The sequence below is a fragment of the Leopardus geoffroyi genome, chromosome A2 (assembly GCF_018350155.1).
Source record: "Leopardus geoffroyi isolate Oge1 chromosome A2, O.geoffroyi_Oge1_pat1.0, whole genome shotgun sequence".
Lineage (NCBI taxonomy): Eukaryota > Metazoa > Chordata > Mammalia > Carnivora > Felidae > Leopardus > Leopardus geoffroyi.
Genome location: NC_059331.1, coordinates 4,710,914 through 4,728,392, shown reverse-complemented (window position 1 = coordinate 4,728,392; position 17,479 = coordinate 4,710,914). Strand labels below are relative to the sequence as shown.

The 17,479-nt window shown below is 51.6% G+C and overlaps 1 protein-coding gene across 4 annotated transcripts; it reads right to left on the bottom strand.

The window, feature by feature from the left end:
- Positions 1-118: 118 nt before the first annotated feature.
- On the bottom strand, positions 119-17,465 carry LOC123605190 (adenylate kinase isoenzyme 5-like). 4 transcript variants are annotated; one of them, XM_045491730.1, is made up of 5 exons: positions 17,383-17,465; positions 14,986-15,104; positions 1,737-1,932; positions 602-747; positions 119-165 (listed from the first exon to the last, which is right to left on the bottom strand). In XM_045491730.1, exons 1-4 carry the CDS (start codon positions 17,438-17,440, stop codon positions 680-682), a joined length of 441 nt encoding a protein of 146 aa, XP_045347686.1. In that variant the 5' UTR covers positions 17,441-17,465; the 3' UTR covers positions 119-165; positions 602-679. The 4 variants fall into 4 exon arrangements, 2 of the variants coding, with proteins under 2 accessions (XP_045347686.1, XP_045347685.1); XM_045491729.1 differs by lacking the exons at positions 119-165; positions 602-747 and having other exon boundaries at positions 1,444-1,932; XR_006715643.1 differs by lacking the exons at positions 119-165; positions 602-747; positions 1,737-1,932; positions 17,383-17,465 and adding exons at positions 6,827-6,971; positions 17,140-17,364.
- Between the last annotated feature and the right edge of the window lie 14 nt (positions 17,466-17,479).

The following is a 17,479-nucleotide window of genomic DNA, read 5'->3' as shown; positions in this document are numbered from 1 at the left end:
GGCACCCGGGAGGGTCCCTGGGGACAGGTGTTTCCATGGATGCAGCCTGCCAGCACAGCAAACCCATGGCTGTGCCTCTCGGGAGTCCCCCCCCCCCCCCCCCCGCCTTGATGCGCACCTGGCTGGGTCCTAGTCTGTCGGCGTCCCCCCAGGCGGAAACCTGGCCTGTGAAGGGAAATGGCACAAGTTCCAGTGCTTCGTGTGCGGCCGTGGCCTCCCAAGGATGAGGACGAGAGATGGGAGAGTGAGCTGAGGGGCCATCTGAGCTGTCTGGCCCAGGGGTAACCATCTTGAGACATACTAGATGGCTGTAGCGTTCCTTTTGGGTGTGTAGTTGGATGCTAACACAGATCCGGTTTCCCATTCAGGATCCAGAGGCCTGGGCCCACAGGCCCCCAAGGGCAGCACCACTGGAGCCCTCAACAGCTCGCAGCGCCCCCCAAGGCCTCATCCAGATTTGTTAGGAACCTACCCCTGTGGGTGGTGGCCCCCAATCAGCCCACCCTTGTGCTGCCTTGGCCCAGAGAGGGGCTGTCAGTCTGGGGTCTCCTGGGGAGTCAGCTTGGGTTAAAGCCTGGCCTCCTGTCACCAGGTCTCTTACCTCACAGGCCCTGCACCCCTTCTGAGCCCTGTGTGGCCTCTGGGATGAGGGGAGAGGCAGAGCCCCCAGCCCCTCCCGTCACTGCAGCCTTTCAGTGACAGAGCAGCACTGGGCAAAATGTCTTCTGGAGCTGCTTCTGCCAAGATCTAGAAGAGGGGGAGCAAGAGGTCAGCTCTGAGTAGCAGCAGGGACCCTGTCCTCCAGCCCTCCACTGAGGCGGAAGCAGGTTAGCAGGCCTCTTCACTAAGAGCCCACAAAGAATCGGGAGGTGTGATGCCAGAGCCATGCGAGTGAGAGAAGAGGGAAATGGGTCAGTCAGGAAGGCTGCAACACAGCGTTCCGTATCACAGCTGGCCACTCGGCCACCCGAGCCCGGTGGAGACCCTGTCCCCTGGAGCAGGCCTCGGGAGGGAGGATGGTGTGGGGAACTGCCTCCTCCAGGCTGCTGCCCTCGCATCCCACCCTCGGCGGTGAGAGCCGGTTGCACAGGGCACTTCATTTTAGCCTCTGCAGCACTCCTACCTTCCGCCGGAGAGAAAAGCAGAGAAACTGGGTGGGTCACTTTAATAATTAAAGTATCCCTGGGGTGCCTGGGTGGCTCTGTCGGTTGAGCTTCTGGCCTCAGCTCAGGTCACCATCTCACAGTCTGTGAGTTCAAGCCCTGCGTCCGGCTCTGTGCTGACAGTTCGGAGGCTGGAGCCTGCTTCGGGTTCTGTGTCTCCCTCTCTCTCTGCCCCTCCCCTGCTCGTGCTTTCTCTAAGATAAATAAACATTAAAAAAAGAATTAAAATATCCCTGCTCCCCACCCCCACCCCCCTGCCCCAAGAATATATATGGCTGGATAGGAGTTGAGCCATGGTTAATGTGGTTAACGGGTTGTCATAATCCTAGGTTTTGTAGATACATTCTAAAATGTATTTAATGTTGCAGTTCTGGAGACAGTCACTCTGTTTAGACCCAAACGTCATAGCTGGAAGGCCACGGCCTGTGCTTATTACTGCCCAGTGGGAGAAATGAAAGTCCCCAGTGTACACGCTGGGGAAACAGGCCCAGGGAGGTCCAGGATGTGGGGCCATGGCATGACCCCTGCCTTGTTCCCCTGGGGGGTTGGGGGTGAGTGGCAAGCAGGGAGTACCCGCGTTTCGGAGCAGGTTGTTCTGCTGGTAGGAGGTCAAGACTGGCTCGCACAGGGTGTCGTATGTCTCTAGGCCCTGGCGGAGGGCCGACTCACAGTCACGAACCCGGTGCTCCTTCTGGCCCCGATGCCACACTCTGCAGACCATCGCATCCATGGAGCAATCAAACATGATGAGGTCTGGGGCCCGGCCCACCTCGGCACCCACAAAGGGGCTGGATGAGGAAAAGGCAGTGCAGTGGCTCCCTGACCACCCCCCCCCCCACCCCACCGACCCCGAGATCAGGAGTCTAGGATTGTGCGGGCCCCCCCGGGTGCATCTTGGTTTTTTTAGCTCCAAGTATGTGTTTTACGTGTTCATTTTTTTGGATGGGTAGGACATTGGCAGAGCTCATCAGTAAACAACGCTAACAGGGAAGAGTGAAGGCTTGCTTCCTCACCATCCCCAGCCACCCAGTTTCAGCCTCCCAGGAGTTGTTTCTTGTGTCTCAGTCTGGAGTTATTTTAGGCATACACCATACAAGCAAATTGGTTCTGATGTCCTTTTTCCTCCTTTTTTGTACAAGTGGTGAAGATACTGATTTGCCTTCAATCCTGTTCGCTCCGTATCACAAGATGACTCCGTGTCGGCACGTTAAGGAAGTTCCTGATTGTTACAGAATTCTGCTCTATGGATGTACCGTTTCTTAGTTCTAGGTTGGTGGATATTCGAATTGAAATATTCCTTCCAAGATGGATTTAAGCAGTCTTCAATTGCCTTCCTTTTGCCCAGATACTTCGCCGGGCAAGGCAGAGTCCCCAGCTCACCACTGCCCATACCACTGCCCTCCCCTCCCTGACTGGTCTCAGGAAGACCTTCCTAGATCTCCGTGGCCGCCCACTGTGAGCTCTACCTCCTACTAGTTCCTCCAGAATTTCCTTGTAAAATAGACTCCACTGGTGCATTAAAAACAAAACAAAAACCAAGTGGGACTCATTCCAGGAAAGCAAGGATGGTTCAATACAATTTATTGTATTCACATCGGAGGGAAAAGTCATATGATCATCCTCATAAACACAGAAAGGGCAATTAACAAAGTTCAGCATGCATTCCAGATTCTTTAAGAGGGTAGGAATTGATAAATATCTTCAGCCAGGATCTTAATGGAAACTTGCTTCCGCACTGAATTGGGAACAAAATAAAATTGCCCACTCTTGCTCCTGTGACCTAGTAAGGTATAAGAAGATTCGCTAAAGCAATGAGATTACGGAAATCAATTTGAGAGACCTGAATTTGAAAGAAGGGGGTAAAACAATGTCTGTTTGCAGATGATGTGATTATATTTTTGGAAAACTCAAGAAAATCAACAAACTAGTATAGACTTCAGAGAATTTGACAAAATAACAGGATATAGCATTAACACACAGAAGTCTGTAGCCTACGTGTATACAAAAATCACCAGTTAGAAAAAAAGGCCCCATTTGCAACAGCAACAAGATGAAATATAAAATGCTCAGGCAAGGGGCGCCCGGGGGGTTCAGCCGGTTAAGCGTCCGACTTCAGCCCAGGTCATGATCTTGCAGTTCGTGAGTTCGAGCCCCGTGTCGGGCTCTGTGCTGACGGCTCGGAGCCTGGAGCCTGCTTCAGATTCTGTGTCTCCCTCTCTCTCTGCCACTCACACTCCGTTTCTCTCTCTCTCCCTCAAAAATAAATAAACATTAACTTTAAAAAGTGCTCAGACAAAACTTTTCCAGAAATGTGCAAAGTCTTAAGGACAACCTCTAAGAAAAAGTTGGACAAAATACTCCTAAATGATTCAAAGGAGACTTGAACAAGAGGAAGATATAAATGTGCCTGGATAGGAAGACCACATAAAGGAGGTGAGCGTTCTCAAATTAGTTTATAATTGCTTTTTTTTTTTTTTTTTTTTTTTTTTTCAATGTTTATTTATTTTTGGGACAGAGAGAGACAGAGCATGAACGGGGGAGGGGCAGAGAGAGAGGGAGACACAGAATCGGAAACAGGCTCCAGGCTCTGAGCCATCAGCCCAGAGCCCGACGCGGGGCTCGAACTCACGGACCGCGAGATCGTGACCTGGCTGAAGTCGGACGCTTAACCGACTGCGCCACCCAGGCGCCCCAATAATTGCTTTTTTTTTAATGTTTATTTATTTTTGAGACAGAGAGAGACAGAGCACGAGTGGGGGAGGGGCAGAGAGAGAGGGAGACACAGAATCCGAAACAGGCTCCAGGCTCTGAGCTGTCAGCACAGAGCCCGACACGGGGCTTGAACCCACAAACCGTGAGATCATGACCTGAGCCGAAGTCGGACACTTAACCGACTGAGCCACCCAAGCGCCCCTCAAATTAGTTTATAACTTCAACACGATAAGATAGTTTTTAGTCTAATTGGTTCATTCTAACATTCAAATACAAAAAGAAGCAGGAAATGGCCAGAAGAACGAAGGCAAAGCGAAGCAAGATGGTGGGCGTGAGACGGGAACTACTCAGCCCCACCCGCTACTGAAACCTATTAAAGCCACCATACCTGAAACAGCAGTGCGCAGGGGCACAAACAGACCCCTGGAACAAAATGGAATCCAGAAATTAACCCAAGGATAATGGAATGTTGTATGGTGAGGGTGGCATCCCCCCAAAATGGAGAAAGGACAGGCTTTCAACTGGATGATCCTGGGACAACTAGATCACAATTTGGAAAAAGATCAAATTGAACCCTTACCACATCCCCAAAACTAAGATGAGTCCCAAATGGATCAGAGATAGAAATGTAAAAAATAAGGTAATACAGGGGTGCCTGGGTGGCTTGGTCGGTTAAGCATCCGACTTTGGCTCAGGTCATGATCTCATGGTCCATGGGTTTGAGCCCTGCATTGGGCTCTGTGCTGACAGCTCAGAGCATGGAGCCTGCTTCAAGTTCCCTCTCTCTCTGCCCCTCCCCTGCTCGTGCCCTGTTTCTGTCACTCTCTCTGTCTGTCTCAAAAATTAATATTAAAAAAATAAAATAAAACAAAATAAAAATAAAAATACAATAAAATAAAATAAAATAAAATAAATAAGGTAATACAAGTACTAAATAAGCCATGAATGGATCCCCTTATAAGCCTAGGATTGGGGGGGGGGGGGAGTCTTAAAGTCTAAGAAGAAATAACAAAATATTGATAAATATGATTTTAAAATTTTTAAATAGGGGTGCCTGAGTGGCTCAGTTGGTTGAGCGTCTGACTTCGGCTCAGGTCATAATCTCGTGGTTTGTGAGTTCAAGCCCTGCCTCAGGCTCTATGCTGCCGGCTCAGAGCCCGGAGCCTGCTTCCGATTCTGTGTCTCCCTCTCTCTCTGCCCCTCCCCCACTCATGCTCTGTCTCTCTCTGTCTCTCAAAGATACATAAATGTTAAAAAAAATTTTAAATAACTTTTACATGGCAAACAGATACCATAAAGTGAGGTCAAAAGATAATTCACAAAGTTGGGGGGGGCTAATAGCCCTAATATATAAAGAGTTCCTAGAAATCAAGGAGAAAAGACCAACAATCTGTCTTTTTAAAACAAAGATAGCTAAAGATTGATAAAGAGCACCCCGAAGAAATTAAAATGGTCCTTAAACTTTGGGGAAGATGTGTGATCTCACTCATAGTAAGAGAAATGCCCATTTCAAACTACCCCCAAATGCCGTTTCACACCTAACAAGTCAGAAGAACACCCAGAAGTTTGGCAGTATCCTCTGATGGTTTAGGTGTGAGGAAAGGACCTTTTCCTCTATCGCTGGTGGCAATGCAAAAGAGTGTAGTGACAGCTCGCAAAATGGTGGACACATTTCTCTTTAGCAAACCCACCCTGAAGAACCTATCAAAAGATCCTAGCAAAAAATACAAAATGACACGCCAAGGTCATTTCGTGCGACATTGTAGTGGCACAAGACTGCAAACAGCTTCTTGTCTGTCAATAAATTGTCCCACGATTTATGGTCTGTGGTCCTACAAGTACTAACTCAGCTAAATAAACAATGGATGTGCCACACAATGGATACTAGTTATAGAAGGAGACAAGGAAGTCGTCAACCCGGATAGAAGATCTTCGAGATACATTGTTAAGTTTTTAAAAATGAAGATTAGTATGTACAGAACGCCAGTTTTCGTGTGGGGAGGATCTCTGTGTCACACACACACACACACACACACACACACTTGCTTTATATTTGCAAAATAAACACCAGCAAAGGGACAAACCAAAAACTAATGAGAGGGGTGCCCGGGTGGTTCAGTCGCTTAAGTGTCCGACTCTTGATTTTGGCTCGGGTCATGATCTCACAGTTTGTGAGTTCGGGCCCCAACCTGGGCTCTGCGCTGACGTGTGGAGCCTGCTTGGGATTCTCCCCCCTCCCTCTCTCCCTGCCCCTCCCTTGCACTCTCCCACTCTCTCAAAATAAGTGAACAAACTTAAAAAAAAAAAAAACCAAAAAAACAAAAAAACTAATGAGAATAGTTCCCCATGGCGGAAAGGAGGGCACAATCTGGGGTGGAGAGTGGACAGGAAAGGTTGGAAACAAGCTCTCTCTGAGGATACCTTTTTACGTGGCTCTGACTTTGATCCGACTTCTGCTCAGGTCATGATCTCACCTCCCGGTTTGTGGGTTCGAGCCCTGAGTCAGGCTTTGTGCTGACAGCTCAGAGCCTGGAGACTGCTTCCAATTCTCTGTTTCCCTCTCTCTCTCTGCTCCTCCCCTACTCATGCTCTGTCTCTCAAAACTAAACGTTAAAAAAAAAAAATGAGGGGCGCCTGGGTGGCGCAGTCGGTTAAGCGTCCGACTTCAGCCAGGTCACGATCTCGCGGTCCGTGAGTTTGAGCCCCGCGTCAGGCTCTGGGCTGATGGCTCAGAGCCTGGAGCCTGTTTCTGATTCTGTGTCTCCCTCTCTCTCTGCCCCTCCCCCGTTCATGCTCTGTCTCTCTCTGTCCCCAAAATAAATAAACGTTGAAAAAAAAATTAAAAAAAAAAAAAAATGAAAGCACTCCCTAATATCCCAAACCAAATTGAAACAAATGTCCCCCCACTGAATGTCACTTTCATGCATAACTACACAGAAAAAAATAATTACTCCAGGCAACTCGGTGTTTTTATTACACATCCGCAGTGAGGAATATCATAAGGAAAATCAGAGCTGCAGAGAAATCTTAAACTTCCTTGAGTCGTTTAATTCCTAGTGGTTCAGATTGGTGTATTCCTGGCAAGCTATTTTGCAGCTAATGGAATAATGCGAAGGACTGTGTTAACGGCTTTAGGAGTCAAACATTTTAGGAAAAGAGAAAAAATCATGGTCATGTTCATTGTAAACTGGAAACATCAGTATGAACTTGTGATTCCCCCTCCCCCCGTCGCAAGTTTGTGTTTTCCAGCTCTGCCCACTGGCAGGGCCTGGAAAATGATGACAACTCAGTGGTGATGAGTACCCCTCACACCCAGACTGGACCCCCACCGCCACCCCAATAAAAGGAGTTCTTTCGAGGCATGGCCAGTTCTAGGACCCGTCAGGAAATGTGAAAAGTCGTGCTGGAGATCGGAAGACACACAGGTCAGCGAGAAAGGGCTCCCCCTGACCAAAGACATGACAGCTGACCCATGAGTTCCTAGTGATGAGAGAGAACAAGACAAAGGCAGACAGAAATAACCAGCCTCATGGTTGCCCTTGGAAGTCACTAGGACGCCAAGGCCTGAGTCTGAAAAATGGCCGTCCGAGGAAGGAGTTGGGCATCTATCCCACCTGTGGGGTAGCAACGGTATCTCAGGATATAACCAAACAGCCCAGGGTGAGGAAGGACATTTCTCCTTTAGCGAGAATGCCCGCTAATCAGTGTGGGAAAAAAATGACCGGAAGAGAAAAATCCCAAATTGGCAGTATCTAATGAGATAAGGGATTCGGGTCAGCGGCGAATGGGAGCCACGATGGGAAGACGCCCTGGGGTTTTGACAGCTGGGGCTGTCTGACCACGTGTGGGTGTGTCCCCGGGGGGCTGCCACCACGAAATGCCACATGTGGTGTGACTCAGACAACAGGAATCCTACTTTCTCTTTCTCTTTCCAGTCCTGGAGGCTGGAAGTCCAAAATCAAGGTGCCAACTGAGCTGGTTCCTTCTGGTTCCTCCTGAGGCTTCTCCACTCAGCTCAAGAAACACCGTGTTTTCCCTGTATCTTCCCTCTGGGTGCGTCTGTGTCCTAATCTCTTCTCGGAAGGACACCGGTCAGACGGGATCGGGACCCACCCTAATGGCCTCTTTTAACATAATCACCTCTTTATTTTTTTTTAAATTTTTTTTTAACATTTTTATTTATTTTTGAGACAGAGAGAGATAGAGCATGAACGGGGGAGGGTCAGAGAGAGAGGGAGACACAGAATGCGAAGCGGGCTCCAGGCTCTGAGCTGTCAGCCTGGAGCCTGACGCGGGGCTCGAACTCACGGACCGTGAGATCATGACCTGAGCGAAGTTGGACGCTCAACCGACAGAGCCACCCAGGCGCCCCATAATCACCTCCTTAAAGACCCTCTCTCCACCTACAGTCACATTCTGAGGTCCTGGAGGTTAGGGCTTCCACATAGAGATTTGGGGGTCACGGTTCCGCCCATCACAGACCCCTCACTAGAGAGTGGCAATCCGGCATGTGGGAGCCTCCTGGAAGTTATGCGATCCAAAAAGTATCGATTGAACCACAGTGCTCTACGCCGAATTTGCCCAGATTCATCTACTGCCATGCAGGGGAAGAACCAAACCCTGGGGAGCACAGAGCGTCACAGCCCCACCGTCAGAATCGCACACAAGGGGACACCTGCTTGGCTCAGCCCGTGAGGCCTCCCGACTCTTGATTTCAGCTCAGGTCATGATCTCCTGGTTTGTGAACCCAAATCCCCTGCTTGGGATTCTTTCTCTCCCTCTCTCTCTCTGCCCCTTCCCCAAGCATGTGCCCGAGCGCGTGCTCTCTCTCCCTCAAGATAAATAAATAAACTTAAAAAAAAAAAAAAAATTGCACGGCAAAAGCCCTCTGCAAGCACAACGCATGCTCTGTTTTCCTCACTTTCTCAAGTCAGCCACCTGTATCCCAGGGAACGTGCAGGGGCCCGATTCCTCTGAAATAACACACTTGAACATATTTAAACTTAAAAAAAAAAAATGTTTATTTATTTTTGAGACAGAGAGGCAGAGCTTGAGTGGGGGAGGGTCAGAGAGCGAGGGAGACACAGAATCCCAAGCAGGTTCCAGGCTCTGAGCTGTCAGCACAGAACTTGACGCGGGGCTCGAACACACAAACCGTGAGATCATGACCTGAGCCGAAGTCAGACGCTTAACCGACTGAGCCACCCAGGCACCCCCACACTTGAATGTATGTATTTAAAAGATAAACCAGCCACGTCGAAGAGACGCCTAAGCACTCTGTGCCACCGGACAGAAGTTCACGTCAATGCCTGTGAAGCATGAAGAAGTGACGTCTGAGTCCCAAACAAGACTCTAGACCCACCACCGATTTACAGGAAATCTAGAGGAGAGGAACGTGGTAAAAAATGCGTTGCAATCAACAAAATCCAGGCCGTGCGACATAAGGAGACCCGAACACGTGCCTTCTTCAGTAAACAATCGCAAGGAAACCAAAGCAGCAGGGATGGAACGAGCACCTACAGATGACCAGGAATGTGACACAGAGTGACCAGCTGCAGTGTCAGCTTTACGTGAATCCTCATTAAAACCAGCGGTAAGAAGAACAAGATTTTGAGGTTGTTCACCAGAAATTTGAATAGTGATCAGCTATTTGACGATATGAAAGATATTAAGATCATGGAAGCATTCTGATGTTACAGACACTTTCATCTTTTAGAAAATATATACTGAAAGTGGGGCGCCGGGGGGGGCTTAGTCGGTTGGGCATCCGACTTCGGCTCAGGTCATGATCTCGCGGTTTGTGAGTTCGAGCCCCGCGTCGGGCTCTGCGCTGACAGCTCAGAGCCTGGAGCCTGCTTTGGATTTTGTGTCTCCCTCTCTCTCTGCCCCTCCCCTGCTCATGCTCTGTCTTTCAGAAAGAAAGAAAGAAAGAAAGAAAGAAAGAAAGAAAGAAAGAGAGAGAGAGGGAGGGAGGGAGGGAGGGAGGGAGGGAGGGAGGGAGGGAGGAAGGAAGGAAGGAAGGAAAGGAAGAAAGAAAGGAAGGAAGGAAGGAAGGAAGGAAGGAAGGAAGGAAGGAAGGAAGGAAAGAAAGAGAGAGAGGGAGGGAGGGAGGGAGGAAGGAAGGAAGGAAGGAAAGGAAGAAAGGAAGGAAGGAAGGAAGGAAGGAAGGAAGGAAGGAAGGAAGGAAAGCAAGAAAGAAAGCAAGCAAGAAAGAAAGAAAGAAAGAAAGAAAGAAAGAAAGAAAGAAAGAAATGGAAAATATATACTCAAAGTGGGGCGCCCGGGTGGCTAAGTCGATTAAGCATCCAACTTCGGCTCAGGTCATGATCTCACGGTTCATGAGTTCGAGCCCCGTGTCGGGCTCTGTGCTGACAGCTCAGAGCCTGGAGCCTGCTTGGGATTCTGTGTCTCCCTCTCTCTCTCCCACTACCACCCACCCCCCTCTCTCTCAGAAATAAACATTTTATATATATATATATATATATATATATATATATATATATGTGTGTGTGTGTGTATATATGTGTGTATATACATATATATACACATATATATATGTATATATAGAGAGAGAGAGACATATTTACAGATTTTTTTTTAATTTTTTTTTTCAACGTTTATTTATTTTTGGGACAGAGAGAGACAGAGCATGAACGGGGGAGGGGCAGAGAGAGAGGGAGACACAGAATCGGAAACAGGCTCCAGGCTCTGAGCCATCAGCCCAGAGCCCGACGCGGGGCTCGAACTCACGGACCGCGAGATCGTGACCTGGCTGAAGTCAGACGCTTAACCGACTGCGCCACCCAGGTGCCCCAGATTTTTTTTTTTTTTTTAAAGCACAAGATGTATTGAATCTGAATCTGAGTGCGCTGGGAGTTAACTTTACATGTGCAGCACAAATGAGAGACAGAGAGATGAGTTAGATAATACCACGAGGCAGGAAGCCCCTGGAAAAATCCCGAACGTGAGCCGCTCTACAGGATAACTGACCCAGACCAGTCAAAGGCCGGAAGGACTAAGCAAGCCGGGCGGCCTTCCCTCCTCAGATTAGGAGACACCTAGCATGGTGTGGGCCTTGTCCTACTCGCAAATCTCACCAGAGATCAAAGAGACATTCTTCAGACACTGGGGAAACTCAGAGGTGGCCTGGACATCAAATGGTCTCAAGGCATGAATGTTAATCATCTCAGGAGCGGCTGGGTGACGGAGCGCCCATAATGGGATCTGGAATCTGTTTCAATTTTTTTTTTTTTACTGTTTCTTTATTTTTGAGAGAGAGAGAGAGAGAGAGAGAGAGAGAGAGAGAGAGAGAGAAAAAGTGCAAGTGGGGGAGGGGCAGAGAAAGCAGGAGACACAGAGTCCGAAGCAGGCTCCAGGCTCCGAGCTGTCAGCACAGAGCCCGACGCGGGGCTCAAACCCACGAACTGCGAGATTGTGACCTGAGCTGAAGTTGGATGCTTAACCCACTGAGCCACCCGGGTGCCCCTGGGAATCTGCTTCAAAGCGCACAGTCAGCAATCGCGACAAGACGTTTTGGCATAGATACAGCAAGTGTGACCGGACCTCGACGATGGTTCGATCTGGCGACGTGGAGATCCCTTAGATCCCCTAGATCCAACTATGTACGTGTTCGAAATCTGGCACCACAAAAATACCAAGGACTTCCTTGCTGGCTTTTCCACTCGGGGGGCACGCGCACCCCCAAATGCCACAAAGACCTCTCTTCCTGGTGAGGACGGAGTGCGAGGCTTCACGGGGTCAACTTTCACAGACTGACTGGCCTGGACTTCACTGTCAGCCCTGTTATTTCACACCTCATCCCGCCAGCTGCCTTTTTCTACTTTTTTTGTGTGAGGTCAGGACAGGGGGAAGGGTTTTTGTGAGGGGGGGGCGGGGAGGAGGGCAACGAGTACTTTGGCAAATAGAAAGGGAGCATCACTTGCTCTGGAGGTAAGTGTAAAGTCAAATACTTAGCGACGCAAAGAGCCTGGTTGTGATACCAGACGCCCATAGAAGAAGTTGTTACCACTAGGGGGACCTGGGTGAAGGGTACAGGGCAATTTCCTGTGAGCCTATAATTTATCAACACGTTTAAAAGAAATACATAATTATTTAAAAATGTCTTATGGGGCGCCTGGGTGGCTCAGTCGATTAAGCGTCTGACTTCGGCTCAGGTCGTGGTCTCACGGTTCATGAGTTCGAGCCCCACGTTGGGCTCTGTGCTGACAGCTGGGAGCCTGGGGACTGTTTTGGATTCTGTGTCTCCCCCTCTCTCTGCCCCTCCCCTGCTCACGCTCTGTCTCTCTTCCTCTCTTAAAAATAAATAAACATCAAAAAAAAATTTTTTTTTTAATCTGTTGTGAACAGGGGAGCTTCCTTGCAGGTTAACACTCTGGGGGGGAACATCGACTCAGAGAAATGACCTCCGTGTCTGGGCGTTTCAGGGAGACGGTTCACGGATGCTCCAACGAAATCCAACCGGATTATGATAATCTAGGCTGCACATGTGTTATCTGGTCCTCCTCACTGCCCCTTGTGCAGAGTGCGGCCTGGCAGGGAGTCGCCATGTGTTCACAGGCCACAGGCCACCCACCACGGGCCTTGGCTCCCCGCGGCTTGTGTTCTCGGACAGGTGCACAGGTGACTGAAGCAATCTTGGAAACAGACGGGAAACCGTCCCAGGAAGAAGCCTTCCCCACCTTCCCCACATGGAAAAGAGGCTTGTAGCATTTCTGTCCACATTCACAGATGATGGACCTGAGGCTCGGGAAGCCAGGTCTTGTGCGGATTACAGACAGGTGGAGAAAGTGACCGAGCGTGACCTGAGTGCCAGTCTCCTTGGCTCCAAAGCCAGTGTCTGAACTAGGCTGGCCAGCCTCCTAAGGGGCAGGAGCCAACCTCAAGTAACCTGCCCTCCATGGGCCTCGATTTCCCTGTCTGTAAAATGGGGGCATTGATCTCCCTAGAAGATGTCATTTCACCTTGGCTTCCTGTGAATTTCACCACCTTGGCCCTGAAAACCCCCCAGCGGTGTTTTGAATGTCCAGAGAGGGAGAACACGAATGGCAAAGAGAAGGATCCTCAGACTTCTGGAGTGCTGGCTTCAAGCCAGACCCACTGCACCGACTCACACCACAGGTGGAGCTCAAACACTCAGGCCTGGCAGGGTCCAGGTTGAAGGGCCAAGTTGGCGGCCTCTAGGGATACCTGGACAGACCCAAGGCAGGGGCCTACAGGGTCCTCAAAGGCCAACATGGGGCCGGCAGCTCACAGAGATCTAGAAAATTCTCCGCAATGAAAATCCACTCTCGTAACCCAGGCCTGTTTGTTTCCTCACTTCTGGCAGCCACGTGGGTACGAGGAAGGCATGTGTTCTGTTCCTCTTAGCATAAAACCACAACGCGAGCAGGATCCTAATGGCAGGTGGCGCTCGGCCTCCATGATGGAGGGGCAACCCTCCGTGGGAGTAGGGGGGACCCTGGTGGGGGGAGGGGAAGCAGAGAGGGAACCCCTGCTGACATGGTTAACATCTAGGCCTCGAGACCAACTGTGTGACCCCAGGCAAGTTGCCCGATCCCTCTGTAAAAAAGCAGGATGCTTACGGTGCAAGAAACGCTTTTCTGGAATGTTCCGAAAGCTCAGAGCTCATCCGTGTGGTGTCAAGAACAGCCCTGAGCTCAGGAAAAAGCTCGAGATGCATTCATGCTGCTGTTGCCATGGGGACATGCAGGCCCCGTGTTGCCAAGTCAGGCCCTTTTCAAGGGAAGCCGGGAGTTTTGACGTGGCCTCTCTCGATATTTGAAGGGTGGCCGCTGCTGCAGAAAAAAACTCTTAAAAATGCTGTAGGGACGGGGCGCTGGGGTGGCTCAGCCGGCCAAGCCCCCGCCTCTTGATTTCAGCTCAGGTCAGGATTTCACAGTTCGTGGGTTCGAGCCCCACGTTGGGCTCTGTGCTTGGCAGCTCAGAGCCTGCTTGAGATTCTCTCTCGCTCTTTCTCTGCCCCTCCTGGCTTGGTCACTCTCTCAAAAAAATAAGCTTAAAAAAAAATTTTTTTTTTAATGCCATAGGGTCCAAACCGCTGGCCCGGGGCTGCTGAGGACAGAGAAATTCATTAGCTCGGCTTTTGCCCTCAGAGCTCCCAGACCAGGAGAGGGAAGCCATTCCATTGCCCTGGAAGTCACTGCCAGGAGCCCGACAGGACTGCTCCCGTGCAGGCGCTAACAGAAGGCAGGGCCCCACCTGCCCACGAGGATAGCGGCCCCAGCCCTCGGTGGTGACGTCGGTTTGATTCCCGCCTGCGCTTCTCTGAAGGCATTTCAACTGCATCTGGCAAGTTCCAGAAAAGCCCGGGGCCTGACAACCCGCCACAGTTTCTCTTGTCCTGCTCGGCCATTTCCGGCCTCTCCAGCCACGGCTGTTCAGGTGCCTGGGTGGGCCTTTCCAGGAAGTCAGCGCTGCCGGCAGAAGTAACCCGAAGACCGAGTGTGACTTGCCAACGCGGGCTGGCTCCTCTTCTCGCTGCTCAGTTGTCCCACGTCCTCGCTTTGAGGAGGCCACCAGGGCCACCCAACTCAAACAGCCCGCTTGTGTCCCTCCGGGACGTCATTCTGTCTTCTGCTCTTTGCTGCCTTCACTGCTGCCAGAAACGTCTCAGCTTCATTCGGCAAGTCACGTATTGGTCAGTGTCTGTCTACCGGCAGGGACTGAGTCTGTCTCGTGAACGCCTAAGGACAGGGTCTGTTCTCAAACCATTTGGGGACAGGTGGCTGAATAAATAGATGAGCAAATAACTACACTCCATCTTTATGGCCGAGGGATGATGCTAAGCCCATGTGCTACTCAGGGGGCAAATGATCGGTGTGCAGGAAAAGATTAGTATGACTTTGTCCCTGCCCTCAGAGAGCTCGGCAGCTAGCCACCAACAGTGGCTAGAAGCTTCCCACAGTCTTCTGACTGTCCCTTGAAAATCTAAAACTCCAGTCCACACCCCCCCCCCGCCGCCGCCGCCATCTGCTCTCCCCAGTCTTATCCCTTCCGATCTCCACCCAAGGTGGGGAGGGAGAGTAGCTCCACACTTCACCACATTCTCACACACCCTGGGGTCACTCACAATGCGCTCCAACTCCTTGGCCTGCTTCAGCTTCCAAGGGAAGCCGTCGGTGAGGAAGGCCCAGCTCTCCTGGCACGACAGGACAGCATGGTGTTGCTGATCAGGTCTGTGATGATGCCCTGGGAAGGAAAGGGGTGTTGGGTTTGGTGCCCCAGGCTCCCCCACCCCCCACCCCCACGTGGCCACTTCGTCAAGTTTTCTCCCTTGGCCTGGACTTCTGGTGAATTCAGAAGAGCCCTTGCCCTGGCCAGTGCCCGGGGTTCTAGGTCTGCCCTGGTGCCCCAGGGCCACTCTGATGCACTGAGGCCATCTACAGGGGCTGGTGGCTGCCGTGTGCCAGGCTCGCGAGGTCTCATTCATTTATCACTACCTTCTTACGGGTAGATACAGGGGTGACCTTCATCTTCCAGGTGAGGGAACGGGCACAGGAGGGGCCGGTTGATATACATGCCCAAGGTCACAAAAGGAATAAATACGAGCTAACTTTACTGTTTGTTAAATGTCAGGCACTCCGCCAAGTGCTTTATGAGAATGACGTCAGCCAACTGTCCCTACAGACGCCAGCTGATCTCCCATCTTACAGGTGAGGACACAGAGGCTCAGTGCAGCAAAGCTGTGGCCAGGTCGGGAGCCAGAACCTTCTGGGCCTATCTGCTTCCACAGGGTTTCCAGGGAAGGCACCTCCTCCTTCCCTCTGCCCCTGTGCCCGTGAGCTTTCACCATGGGCACCAGGAGCCCCTGCAGCATGATGTCACGGGTCTCCCCGCCCCGCTGGGTACTGCATTGGCCCTCTTGCGGCAGCAGCTGGCCCAGTCCAACGTGGCAAAAGCCATATTTGGTCGCCACGTTCTTGCACCGTGTCCCTTTGCCACAACCTGGGCCACCCATCACGAAGACGATCAGAGCGGACTGGAGGATGTCTGGGGGGCCCAGGGAAGAGGTGGGGAGAGGGTTTGATGCCTACAGGAGCCAACACACGCTGAGGTGACTGTGTCCACAGCTTAGTGTGTGTCCTTGGGTGACACTGGACACAGGTCTCCTGGAATACCCACTTTGCTATGCCCTAGGGTGGCATCTGGGGGTGCACATCCATGCCCAATGGTACACTCAGGCATGGCATCGTTCGTTCTGTTACAGGTAGCCGGGAGGATGTGAACTTGAGCAGGTCAGGCCTTCTGCACACAGCATCTCCTTGAAGAATCTCAGTGACTCTACCATCCCATTTTACACTTGAGGAAACAGGCTCAGAGTGGGGCAGGGACTCGCCCATCCCCCAGACTTATCCCACACCACCCTCCTCTTCCTTCACGCTGGTCCAGCCCCAGGGGCCTCTTCTGTCCCTTGAACTTGCCAAACTTATCCTTCTCCTGCTGTCCTGTGCCCCGCCTCCTCCCGGCTGCAGTAAGTCCCTGCTCCTTTTCCTTCAGGTCACAGCCGACCTGTCAGACTCTAAGAGCCTCCCACCCCATCGTTCCATCTCAGAGCCCCATTTCTTCCCCAGCAACAGCCACGATTAGTAACGATTTCGCCTGTTTACTTGCTCTCGCTTCTCTCCCCAGCCAGACTCTACTCCATGAGGGCAAGGACTGTTTCTGTCTTGCTGGTCCCAATATTTCTAATAGTTGGCACGGTTCCTGACATACAGTAGTGGGCGATGAGTAAATGCACGCCCATGGCTACCAGGCATGTCTGTGGAGGGTGGTAGTTTATAGCGCAATTTTGCTGTCTTGCTTCCTTCCGCCTTTGCTTAGTGAATTCCTAGGCATTCCACGGGGCGGAGCATAAACCTCCCCTCTTCCCGGAGCCCTCAGAGCGGGCGCCTCTTTCCCTGTGGCAGCCCTGTCCCCTCCTGCTCGTAGATCCCATTTTCTGAGACCGCCTCCTTCACTACGCTGTAATCTCCAGGAGGCCAGGGAGCTAGTGTGACACATTCACCGTGGAGTGCCCAGAACCTGGCACAGCAGGTGCTCAAGGGGATCAAAGAAGGGCTGATCCTTGAGCATGTGCAGTTGTGTTACCACCACGGGTGGGTGGGGGTCGTGCGCACACCTGAACTTGGGGTGTGGGGCACCTGTATGTACCTCCCTCCTGCCCTTCATAGCCTCCTTACTTCCCCCCAGTGATCCAGCCCCTCCCCGCCCCCCGCGATGTTACCCTTCTCCTGGATCTCAAGGCCCTGCCCTTGTGGGGCAGCTTGGACTTGCACAGACCCATCCCGCCAGCGGCCCGTGGAGTGGTCGCGCCCCACCCCCACCCAGGCTCTGACGCCTCCTGGCTCGGCTCAACGTCACAAGGGCCCGCTCGTTTGGCGAGATGATGAGGTCTCCCAGGGGCAGAAGGAGGAAATGACCCCAAAGAGGCTCAGGTGGAGCCGTGGCAGCTAGCCGCAAAAGAGACCTCGGTCGCTATGGTGACGCGGCCTCCTTGGGCGCACTTCCGGAGCGGAGTGGCGCATGCGCGAGGCGCGCGAGAGCTCGCGAGGAAGGCCGGTTCC